The 12,853-nt window shown below is 47.0% G+C and overlaps 1 protein-coding gene across 8 annotated transcripts in view; it reads right to left on the bottom strand.

Annotated features, from left to right (window-relative positions):
- Positions 1-12,853, bottom strand: part of cntln (centlein, centrosomal protein) — a 725,020-nt gene that overhangs the window by 124,854 nt on the left and 587,313 nt on the right. For all 8 annotated transcript variants that reach the window (XM_072517511.1, XM_072517513.1, XM_072517506.1 and 5 more), the window contains exon 22: positions 1,136-1,262. In XM_072517511.1, coding sequence (XP_072373612.1) covers positions 1,136-1,262 — 127 coding nt within the window. The remainder of the gene's footprint in view (positions 1-1,135; positions 1,263-12,853) is intronic.

Raw genomic sequence — 12,853 nt, 5'->3', positions numbered from 1 at the left:
CCTGTGCCACCCTCAATCCCTCCTCACCACCCCGCATCCTGTGCCCAAGATTCAAATACCTATCAATCTCTAACTTGAATACACTCAACAATTGAGCAGTTACAGTTCACTCTGATGAAAGAATTCCAAAGATTCACAACTCTTTGTGTGAAGAAATTGCATTTAATTTCAGTCTTAAATGCCTGGCCCCTTATTCAGAGACTATTATGACACCCCAGTGAGGGGGAATTCTCCCACCATCTATCCTGTCAAACCCCTCAACAATTCAATGTTTCCATAAAGATCATGGGCGGGATTCTCCGCAATCTGTACGATGTCCGCCGACCGGCGCCAAAAACGGCGCGAATCAGTCCGGCATCGTGCCGCCCCAAAGGTGCGGAATTCTCCGCATCCTGAGGGGCCGAGCCCTCACCTTGAGGGGCCAGGCCCGCGCCGGACTGATTTCCGCCCCTCCAGCTGGCGGGAAAGGCTTTTGGTGCCCCGCCAGCTGGCGCGGAAATGGCTTTGCCGGGCAGCGCATGCGCGGGAGCGTCAGGGGGCGTTCACGGCATCCCCACGCATGCGCAGTGGGGAGAGTCTCTTCCGCCTCCGCCATAGTGGAGACCGTGGCGAAGGCGGAAGAAAAAGAGTGCCCCCACGGCACAGGCCCGCCCGCGGATCGGTGGGCCCCGATCGCGGGCCAGGCCACCGTGGGGGCACCCCCCGGGGCCAGATCGTCCCGCGCCCCCCCCCCAGGACCCCGGAGCCCGCCCGCGCCGCCTTGTCCCGCCGGTAAGAGAGGTGGTTTGATTCTCGCCGGCAGGACAGGCATTCCGGCAGCGGGACTTCGGCCCATCGCGGGCGGAGAATCGCTGGGGGGGGGGGGCCCGCCAACTGGCGCGGCGCGATTCCCACCCCCGCCGAATATCTGGTGCCGGAGAATTCGGCAACCGGCGGGGGCAGGATTCACGCCAGCCCCCGGCGATTCTCCGACCCGGCGGGTGGTCGGAGAATCCCGCCCCATTTCTCATTCCTCTGAATTCATGGTGAAAGACTATGGAAAAAGGCTTCTGAACTTACAAAACTACAATACTGTCTCTTTTGACAATGCAGTCGTAATGTCCAGTTCTTTAAGAAATGTGATGAAAACAATTACCTTATTTTCCATCTCCTCTAATAATCCCTTATACATTTGATCATTTTCCTGGTTTGTTTTGAGTTTTGATTTCAGATCTTCCACGAGTTGCCGCTTCATAGTGACATCCCTCTCCAACCGCCCAATCCTGCAGGGAAATACACCAAAGATCAAATCCTGCAGGGAAATACACCAAAGATTAAATCCTGCAGGGAAATACACCAAAGGTCAAATCCTGCAGGGAAATACACCAAAGATTAAATCCTGCAGGGAAATACACCAAAGATTAAATCCTGCAGGGAAATACACCAAAGATCAAATCCAATTTGCCGCTTAAATACAAGTTCACGTAACACTTACCGATAGTTTGCAGAAAAATATTGATTAAAAAAAAGGAACATTTATATTCGACCTGGAGAGCATGCCATACTTTAGCCTCACCTGCTGAGTATTTCCACCGGTTTTTGTTTTAATTTCATATTTCCAGCACCTGTAGTATTTTGTCTTTGCATCTCTGAGTACAGTATCCTTCATTTTATTGTAAGGGTCCTTCCTGTTTATTTCCTGTTGCCATTTTATATTATTTTTGTTCCATGGACCCATATTCGGAATGTGTCTTTAAGATGAGGACTCAAGCTGATGCAACCTGCTTGTCAAGACATTGTGTTCCTTGGTTTTGCAGGTGTGGAGCTGAGTCCACAAAAGATCAGCCAGGTGTCATTGAATGGCGGAGCAGGCAGATGGCCTACTCCTGCTCCTAGTTCTTATGAGAGGAGAAACAGACTCGTTGGCGCCGAGTGAATCCTAAGAACCAGCTTTGGAGTAAGTTAGTTCAATTGGGTGGCTGGCAACCTGTGGGTTGGCCAGGGACAGTATTCATCCTGACAACAGTCAGTGATTGGTTCCTGCGTGATGCTTTTCAGAAAACTATGTAGAAGTGATTAGACCTTGGAAATGAAAGGGTCAGTCTCTCTTTCTTGCTGGTTAAGTACACTCTGCTTTATTGTTCTAAAACCAGAATATTTGGTACATCTCTGTTGTAAACTTGAACCATCCCTGAATCTAGACAAGCTTGCCAGAGAGAACCATCTCAAACCTAGAAGGAAGAAGTACCAACATAAAAGCTTGAACTCCAGAAATACATTAACTGGAAGCACTTCCAGTGCAAAAATCCTTTATCCTTTTATTTTTCATAATAGTTTCTTTACCACTCAATCACCCTTTTCCCCTCTGTGTTGTTTATCTGTGTGTGTGTGTGTGCGGGTGTGCGTGTGTGTATAGAGAGTAGGGGTAGTTAGAAATGGTGGATGGAAAAGGGGTATTAGTCAGTCAAATTTTTCTGTCTGTTCAATTGCACATAATAGAAGGTTACTTGTGTTCAAATTGCAAACCCTGGTGACTGCACTTTATTGGGCTCAGCCAAGGATTTTGGGTATTTTAAATAAAATCTAATTTCACTTGAGTCAAGTGGGGCTGGAACGGACTGGGTGTCATGACATTATATTTATTCATTTTCCCCGTACTAAATGTATAGAAAACAAAATTAACAGCATAAATCACATGGGCTGTTTGTCTCTTTAAAATATTTTTGGTCCAAAATCATCTCCCCCCCCCCCCCCCTCCACAGCTAGTACCCCAAAGCAGAAACCTTCAAGTCTTTCCAATCAGAACAGCTGTAGATTAGACATTTGAAACCGGCAATATAGAAAACAAGTTTTAAACATGTACATAGAAAAGTTACGAAACCATGGCAAAACTGTAAAATTGAAATGTGTGCGTTTTATGAAAATGTCTACAATTGCTCCAGGCAGCACGGTGGCACAGTGGTTAGCACTGTTGCCTCACAGCGGCAGGGACCTGGGTACGATTCCAGCCCTGCATGGCTGCATGGAATTTGCACGTTCTCCCCGTGTCTGCGTGGGTTTCCTCCAGGTGCTCCAGTTTTCTCTCACAGTCCAGAGATGTGCAGGTTAGATGGATTGGCCATGCTAAATTGCCCCCTTAGTGTGCAAATGTTAGGTGGGGTTACTAGGGAATGGGCCTGGGTGGGTGCTCTTACAGAGGGTCAGTGCAAGCCCGACGGGCCGAATAGCCTCCTTCTGCACTGGAGGGATTCTATATAATTCATAGTGAAATACCAAACCATAGATAGAAGAATCTTCTATCCAGTAGGACACAGAGACCAGAAATATGTTCAAAAGACAGGAAGTCTGATAGGCAGACGACAAATAGATTTGAAAGAAAACAACAGAATTTCTATAGTGTTGCTGAATCATGCCCAAGGTCTTCTAACAAAATCTGCTGTTATAGGGGGACAGGTAGTTGTCGAACTAATATGTACATCTTTATAAGGTTAGAACTACTGAGGCAGGATTCGATCCCAGCCCCAAGTCACTGTCTGTGTGGAGTTTGCACGTTCTCCCCGTGTCTGCGTAGGTCTGACCCCCACAACCTAAAGATGTGCAGGGTAGGCGAACTGGCCACGCTAAAGTGCCCCTTAATTGGAAAAAAAATAATCGGGTACTCTAAATTTATTTGAAAAAATAACTACCTAAGGCTTTATTCTGTGATGACAATTGATGCAGCTATAGGTGCTACTGGCAGAGGAAAAGCTGTGCGGAAAGATGACTTTGATAATAAAGTATATGGAGTTCAATCAGAATGGGAAGGTCTCGCCCTCTACGGTTTGGGAGGTGTTGGAGTTGGAGAGGGCGGAGAGACAGTGATTGGTGGGTGCAATTTGGGAGATGGATCGGCGGTGCCCTATAGCCCCGATCAGGGTTGGCGGACTGGGAGAAGCTGCAAGGGGAATTTGATGTGATGTCGGCAGGGAAAGCATGCTCTGCTGGCGTTACAGGAGGTTCTGGAGGCGATTGGATCAATGCAGTCAGGGAAGGCACCGGGACCAGATGGTTTCCCAGTTGACTTTTATAAAAGGTATGCGGCAGATCTGGCCCCATGTTTCCCAGAGATGTTTTCCGACTCTCTGGCACAGGGGAAGCTGCTGGCCACGCTGGCTTAGGCACAGATTTCATTATCCCCAAGAAAGATAAGGACCCCGTAGAGTGTGGGCCATATAGGCCCATCTCCCTATTAAACACTGATGTGAAGTGCTGGCTAGGGTATTGGCAAGGCTGTTGGAGGGGAGTGTGCCGGAGGTGGTGTTGGACAGGTTTTGTGAAGTGAAGGCAGCTGTCGAGTATTATCTGACGTTTATTAAATGTGGTCATGGCGCTGTCGAAGGGCAGGGTGCCAGAGGTTGTTGTGGCTATGACATGGAGAAGGGTTTGACATGGTAGTGTGGAGGTATTTGATCAAGGTTCTGGGGATGTTTGGGTTTGGGCCCACGTTTATCTCATGAATGGGGTTGTTATATGTGGACCTAGGCTAGTGTTAGGACAAATTCGATTAGTTCAGGAGACGTCCGGTTACACAGGTGTACGAGGCAGGGTGCCCGTTATCCCCACCTCCGTTCGCGCAGCTATCGCAACTTTGGTTAATGCGCTCCAAATATCAGGGGAGTGGTCGGGTATTAAAGGGGAGGCCGGAAGAATAGGAGTCTTGCTGTACACAGATGTCTTGTTGCTGTATATTTCCAATCCATTGGGATTGTATGGATAGGATTATGGGCAACTTGGAGAAGTTTGGTGCTTTTTCAGGCTACATTCTTGGGCCACAATGTATAAATGGAATCTGGCTGGCCTGGTGGAGAGGGTGAAAGGGGGTCTGAAGGGGTGCGATGTTTTCCCACTTTCGTTAGCAGGGCTGGGGCAGACGGTCCAAGATGGACATCCTGCAAACTGGGGTTTGTGTTATGTTTTTGAATGATTGTGTTTATGTTGTATACTCTGGTTTGAATAAAAATATTTTTTAAAAACAAAGTTTTAGATAAACTTAAGTTTATGAAGGGTGGAAGATAGGCAGCCAGATGAGTGTTTGAATAGTTAAGTTAGCTGACATCTACTAATTCCACACTTACAAACGGGAATGACAATGTTACATCGTAACTGTTTAGCTTTTACCTGTAAGTACATATAATTGTTCATATTCTATATGATTAACATTTGATAAAATATTTTATTCTAAATAGTTGGTAATAAACCTTTGTCTAACTAGCTTTAGACAGAGATCAGTGAAAATTTAACAACTTGAACACAAAGGCAGCATTTTGCCAAAAAAAATCCAAAATTTGTTTTTTACTCAATTAAAATATGTCTTCAATGGGGGGGGGGGGGGGGGGGGGACACCTCCAACAAATCTCTTTTTAATGTGAACAAATTTAATGCAAGATTTTGAACAAAAATGTCCTTGCTGTCTGACAAAGACTGTTGATTGTAAAAATGTGAAATGTACAGGGTGTAACCCTGGTAGCATTTTAATGGCTCAAGTTCTGTTTAAATTGATGCTATCCCTTAAGGAAAGGAAATATATTTCATTAAGTTTTACATTTTTTAATGTGTTCAAATTTATAGTCCAATAAATCTTATTACCATAAGGGCTGCTAGTCAAAGAACCAGTCATAAATAGGATAAAGAGTGATCCGGTCCATATAAAATTAGTATTATGCAAATTAGGGGCAGGTAAGATATGAAAGACACCCCAACATTATTGAAAGTTGCAGTATCTGTGTTTCGATAGTGTTGAGGATGGTGAGGTGCCCATGGATACACACATTGTTGGAGACCAATTAAACTAAATCAATTCCACAAGAACAATTATTTTAAATAAAAACATAAAATGGCAGAAAACCTCAGCTGGTCTGGCAGCATCTCGCTCTGAAAAGGAGTGAATCTGGACTGGAAACGTTAACTCCGTTTCTCTTTCCACAGATGCTGCCAGACCCGCCCATACTCTCTGGCACTTGTTTTATTTCAGATCTCCCGCATCTGCAGTGTTTTATTTTTGAACTATTTTTAAACTGTATTCTGCTCATATCTTGCAATAACTTGTAGTTAAGCCACTGGCTATTCCTTTCTACAACCCACATTAAACACTGGCAAGGACTATTTTGATAAATACCTCAGAAGAGTAATAGTTATAGGGGACTCTATAGTCAGGGGCACAGATAGGCGCTTCTGTGGACGTGAAAGAGACTCCAGGATGGTATGTTGCCTCCCTGGTGCCAGGGTCCAGGATGTCTCCGAACGGGTAGAGGGAATCCTGAAGGGGGAGGGCAAACAGGCAGAGGTCGTTGTACATATTGGTACTAACGACATAGGCAGGAAGGGGCATGAGGTCCTGCAGCAGGAGTTCAGGGAGCTAGGCAGAAAGTTAAAAGACAGGACCTCGAGGGTTGTAATCTCGGGATTACTCCCTGTGCCACGTGCCAGTGAGGCTAGAAATAGGAAGATAGAGCAGACAAACACGTGGCTAAACAGCTGGTGTAAGAGGGAGGGTTTCTGTTATCTGGACCACTGGGAGCTCTTCCGGGGCAGGTGTGACCTGTATAAGATGGACGGGTTGCATCTAAACCGGAGAGGCATAAATATCCTGGCCGCGAGGTTTGCTAGTGTCACACGGGAGGGTTTAAACTAGTATGGCAGGGGGGTGGGCACGGGAGCAATAGGTCAGAAGGTGAGAGCATTGAGGGAGAACTAGGGAATAGGGACAGTGTGGCTCTGAGGCAGCGCAGACGGGGAGAAGTTGCTGAACACAGCGGGTCTGGTGGCCTGAAGTGCATATGTTTTAATGCAAGGAGCATTACGGGTAAGGCAGATGAACTTAGAGCTTGGATTACTACTTGGAACTATGATGTTGTTGCCATTACAGAGACCTGGTTGAGGGAAGGGCAGGATTGGCAGCTAAACGTTCCAGGATTTAGATGTTTCAGGCGGGATAGAGGGGGATGTAAAAGGGGAGGCGGAGTTGCGCTACTTGTTCAGGAGAGTATCACAGCTATACAGCGAGAGGACACCTCAGAGGGCAGTGAGGCTATATGGGTAGAGATCAGGAATAAGAAGGGTGCAGTCACAATGTTGGGGGTATACTACAGGCCTCCCAACAGCCAGCGGGAGATAGAGGAGCAGATAGGTAGACAGATTTTGGAAAAGAGTAAAAACAACAGGGTTGTGGTGATGGGAGACTTCAACTTCCCCAATATTGACTGGGACTCACTTAGTGCCAGGGGCTTAGACGGGGCAGAGTTTGTAAGGAGCATCCAGGAGGGCTTCTTAAAACAATATGTAAACAGTCCAACTAGGGAAGGGGCGGTACTGGACCTGGTATTGGGGAATGAGCCCGGCCAGGTGGTAGATGTTTCAGTAGGGGAGCATTTCGGTAACAGTGACCACAATTCAGTAAGTTTTAAAGTACTGGTGGACAAGGATAAGAGTGGTCCGAGGATGAATGTGCTAAATTGGGGGAAGGCTAATTATAACAATATTAGGCGGGAACTGAAGAACATAGATTGGGGGCGGATGTTTGAGGGCAAATCAACATCTGACATGTGGGAGGCTTTCAAGTGTCAGTTGAAAGGAATACAGGACAGGCATGTTCCTGTGAGGAAGAAAGATAAATACGGCAATTTTCGGGAACCTTGGATGACGAGTGATATTGTAGGCCTCGTCAAAAAGAAAAAGGAGGCATTTGTCAGGGCTAAAAGGCTGGGAACAGACGAAGCCTGTGTGGCATATAAGGAAAGTAGGAAGGAACTTAAGCAAGGAGTCAGGAGGGCTAGAAGGGGTCATGAAAAGGCATTGGCAAATAGGGTTAAGGAAAATCCCAAGGCTTTTTACACTTACATAAAAAGTAAGAGGGTAGCCAGGGAAAGGGTTGGCCCACTGAAGGATAGGCAAGGGAATCTATGTGTGGAGCCAGAGGAAATGGGCGAGGTACTAAATGAATACTTTGCATCAGTATTCACCAAAGAGAAGGAATTGGTAGATGTTGAGTCTGGAGAAGGGGGTGTAGATAGCCTGGGTCACATTGTGATCCAAAAAGACGAGGTGTTGGGTGTCTTAAAAAATATTAAGGTAGATAAGTCCCCAGGGCCGGATGGGATCTACCCCAGAATACTGAAGGAGGCTGGAGAGGAAATTGCTGAGGCCTTGACAGAAATCTTTGGATCCTCGCTGTCTTCAGGGGATGTCCCGGAGGACTGGAGAATAGCCAATGTTGTTCCTCTGTTTAAGAAGGGTGGCAGGGATAATCCCGGGAACTACAGGCCGGTGAGCCTTACTTCAGTGGTAGGGAAATTACTGGAGAGAATTCTTCGAGACAGGATCTACTCCCATTTGGAAGCAAATGGACGTATTAGTGAGAGGCAGCACGGTTTTGTGAAGGGGAGGTCGTGTCTCACTAACTTGATAGAGTTTTTCGAGGAGGTCACTAAGATGATTGATGCAGGTAGGGCAGTAGATGTTGTCTATATGGACTTCAGTAAGGCCTTTGACAAGGTCCCTCATGGTAGACTAGTACAAAAGGTGAAGTCACACGGGATCAGGGGTGAACTGGCAAGGTGGATACAGAACTGGCTAGGCCATAGAAGGCAGAGGGTAGCAATGGAGGGATGCTTTTCTAATTGGAGGGCTGTGACCAGTGGTGTTCCACAGGGATCAGTGCTGGGACCTTTGCTCTTTGTAGTATATATAAATGATTTGGAGGAAAATGTAACTGGTCTGATTAGTAAGTTTGCAGACGACACAAAGGTTGGTGGAATTGCGGATAGCGATGAGGACTGTCTGAGGATACAGCAGGATTTAGATTGTCTGGAGACTTGGGCGGAGAGATGGCAGATGGAGTTTAACCTGGACAAATGTGAGGTAATGCATTTTGGAAGGGCTAATGCAGGTAGGGAATATACAGTGAATGGTAGAACCCTCAAGAGTATTGAAAGTCAAAGAGATCTAGGAGTACAGGTCCACAGATCACTGAAAGGGGCTACACAGGTGGAGAAGGTAGTCAAGAAGGCATACGGCATGCTTGCCTTCATTGGCCGGGGCATTGAGTATAAGAATTGGCAAGTCATGTTGCAGCTGTATAGAACCTTAGTTAGGCCACACTTGGAGTATAGTGTTCAATTCTGGTCGCCACACTACCAGAAGGATGTGGAGGCTTTAGAGAGGGTGCAGAAGAGATTTACCAGAATGTTGCCTGGTATGGAGGGCATAAGCTATGAGGAGCGATTGAATAAACTCGGTTTGTTCTCACTGGAACGAAGGAGGTTGAGGGGCGACCTGATAGAGGTATACAAAATTATGAGGGGCATAGACAGAGTGGATAGTCAGAGGCTTTTCCCCAGGGTAGAGGGGTCAATTACTAGGGGGCATAGGTTTAAGGTGAGAGGGGCAAGGTTTAGAGTAGATGTACGAGGCAAGTTTTTTACGCAGAGGGTAGTGGGTGCCTGGAACTCACTACCGGAGGAGGTAGTGGAGGCAGGGACGATAGGGACATTTAAGGGGCATCTTGACAAATATATGAATAGGATGGGAATAGAAGGATACGGACCCAGGAAGTGTAGAAGATTGTAGTTTAGTCGGGCAGTATGGTCGGCACGGGCTTGGAGGGCCGAAGGGCCTGTTCCTGTGCTGTACATTTCTTTGTTCTTTGTTCTTTGTTCTGACTACTGGCTGTCAGACTCTTCGAGGACCAACAGCACAAAGCTACCCCGAATTATAGTTCTAATTGCCAATCTCATTCAGATAGGCTTCACAATGTCTTCAAGCTTCCTCACAGTGGTCACATGGGGAGTAGGTACTGTTATTATCACGATGTAGAGTGTTTGGAACACCTTGAGCGGATTTCTCCGCCCCATTTTCTGGTGTGCGCGCGTCCCCGCGGCAGCGGGATTTTCCACCCCGGCAGCCGGCCAATGGGGTTTCGCATTGTGGGCACCCCCACACCGTCGAGAAATCCGCGGGCGTGACTGCACTGTCGGCTAAACGGAGGATCCCGCCAATGGAAAATCCAGCCCCTTTGCCATCATATTGACATTTGGGGCGGGATTGGCCATTGCCAGACACCGATGTCGTAATCGGGCGGAGAATCCCTTTTGACGCTGAAATCAGGGGCGCCGCCTGTTTTCAGATGCCCCGTCCCCTCCAAAATGGCGTCATCGGGGAGCACGGCGCACCATGTTGGGACCGCCTCAGTAGTCACCTGAAGGTCCACCCCCGATGCTCCGCCCCCGATGGGCCGGCTTCCCGAAGGCACGGGGCACCTGCGCTCTGAGTTTGCATTAACCTTGCATGGCAACTGGGAATGTGTGCAGCGCCGCCACAGTCAGGGGGTGGGAGAGCCGTTCTGCTGGTCGGGGGGGGGGGGGCATCGGCGGGGCCTGGGGGGAACTGGTGGAGGGTGGTCCGGGGATGGGAAGGGGGGGGCGAGAGAGCCATTCCGCTAGCCGCGGGGGTTTTGGCAGGGGCTGGGGGGACTGGTGGGGGGTGGTCCGGGGGTGGCAAGGGTACAGGGTGCACTATTTGGCAGGTCAGGTCCACGCGCGGCTGGCACCACGTTGTGTGGCGCGACCACTGCAGGTTGTCACCGTGCGCATGTGCAGCGACATACCCGGCCATTCTCTGGCCGTTTTTGGTGCATGGGCCATGAGTTTTACTCGCCGCCGTTGCTAGACCCTCACCGGTGAGGGTACGGTGCAGATTTTGGCGTTGTAAAACGCCACTGTTCCCACGCCGGCACTTAGACTCAAAATCCAGCCCTTGGTTCCTGAACTGCACACTGCCCCATTCTCCAGCTCAAGCTTTCCTCACAATCACCATAGTGTTTCGCAAAAAAATGATTGAAAAGTATAATAAGCATCAGACAAATTATTTTAATATTACATCCTCTTGAGGCATTCAACATTCTGATTATCCATTGATACTTAAGTCTTAGGGGATGAAAATGGAATTAAACTTTCCTAATAAATGCAGTACATTGATAAACATCTCAACCAAGGAACTTAAGTAGAAGAATGATAGATTATTGCTCAAAATGGAGAATTGAGGAAGACTACAATATGAAAATGATGAAGAAATCGGCAAATAGCTTATAAGAATTTGATTTAAAGATCTTTTGATAAAACAGACTGCAACTGGATTACCATGATGAATCATGTGGAAATGTTCTAATAAAGAGTGAGTTGAAGTGATTCAATTAATTGCTACCAATGGTTGGCTAAAGCAATGGGGTTTGATTCAAGAGTAACGTAACACATGCGCATTACTGGCTGGGAAATCAAAGGACTTGGAGTGGAGTTGTATTGATGTGAACTGTTTAAAAGATGGTGTGCCTGTGTGCATCTATTTGGATGATGGCCCGTTCGTTTATATGAGTTTCCCACCTCATATCCTCTCAATCTCCAAGATTGCCTACTTTCATCTCTGTAAAATCGCCCATCTCCACCTCTGCCTCAGCTCCTTGGCTGCTGAAATCCTCATTCATACTTTCATTACCTTCACACTCCACTATTCCAATGATCTGGCCATCTGCAGCCCTGTATAAACTTGGGCTCATCTAAACATAGAAACACAGAAAATAAGTGCAGGACCATTCAATATGATCATGGCTGATCGTGCAAATTCCGTATCCCACTCCCACTTTCTCTCCATACCCCTTATCTCTTTAGCCGCAAGTTCCACGTCCAGCTCCCTCTTGAAGATATCCAATGAACCGGCCCCAACAGCTTTCTGTGGGAGAGAATTCCACAAGTTCACACCTCTCTGAGAGAAGAGGTTCTTCCTCATCTCCGTCCTGAATGGCTGACCCCTTATTCTTAGGCTGTGACCCTTAGTCCTGGACATTCCCAACATCGAGAACATTCTTCCCGCATCCAGCCTGTCCAATCCCATCAGGAATTTAGATGTTTCTCTGAGATCCCCTCTCATTCTTCTAAACTGCAGTGAGTACAAGCCCAGCCGTTCTTCATATGTCAGTCCTGCCACCCCAGGAATTAGTCTGATAAACCTTTGCTGGACACCCTCAATAGCAAAAACGTGGTGGGAAGAGAAGCAATGCCAGATCTCGCTATCAGGCCCCCCACTCAAGAGAGCATGATCTCTCAAACAGAGAATTCTGGCCATGAAATAGTAGATCACAATGGAGAAGCGATAATCTTAAGGGTGATAATCTTCAAAATACTTAGAGAAAAAACAACAAATTAGTTAGTTAACAAATTATATTATGTTGAATGTATTCTACCAAAGCTTACTTTTCACCAAATTAAAATGTAAAAAACACTCACTTTTAAAAAAATGTGCTCGTAGGCCAGGATTTATTACCATCCCTGAGGGCATTTAAGGGTCAATGCCTGGGCTGGAGCGTTTTAGCTATGAAGAGAGGCTGGATAAGCTCGGATTGTTTTCTTTGGAGCAGAGAAGGTTGAGAGGGGATCTGATTGAGGTGTAAGATTATGAGGGACATGGACAGGGTGGATGGGGAGCAGCTATTCCCCTTAGTTGAAGGCTCAATAATAAGGGGGCATAATTTTAAGGTGAAAGTCAGGAGGCTCAGACGAGATTTGAGGAAAAGGTTTATTCTCCCAGAGGGTGGTGAGAACCTGGAATTCACCGCCTGGGAGGGGAGTTGCAGCAGGAAACCTCAAAATCTTTTTTAAAAATGTACTTGGATCAGCACTGAAATGTCATTACATTCAAGGCTAGTGGCCAAGTGCTGGGAAGTGGGATTAGTATAGTCTCGAGTAGTTTTTTGTTGGTCCAGAATTGATGGGCCGATTCTTCTGGTTTCAGCATCAAATCTACAGTCTTCTGTCCTAAATAGACAAACTTATCTACTAGTTCCAGCGTG

Source organism: Scyliorhinus torazame, chromosome 9 (genome assembly GCF_047496885.1).
Source record: "Scyliorhinus torazame isolate Kashiwa2021f chromosome 9, sScyTor2.1, whole genome shotgun sequence".
NCBI classification, from domain to species: Eukaryota; Metazoa; Chordata; class Chondrichthyes; order Carcharhiniformes; family Scyliorhinidae; genus Scyliorhinus; species Scyliorhinus torazame.
Note: the sequence above shows the minus strand (reverse complement) of the source record. Positions and strands in the feature narration are given on the sequence as shown.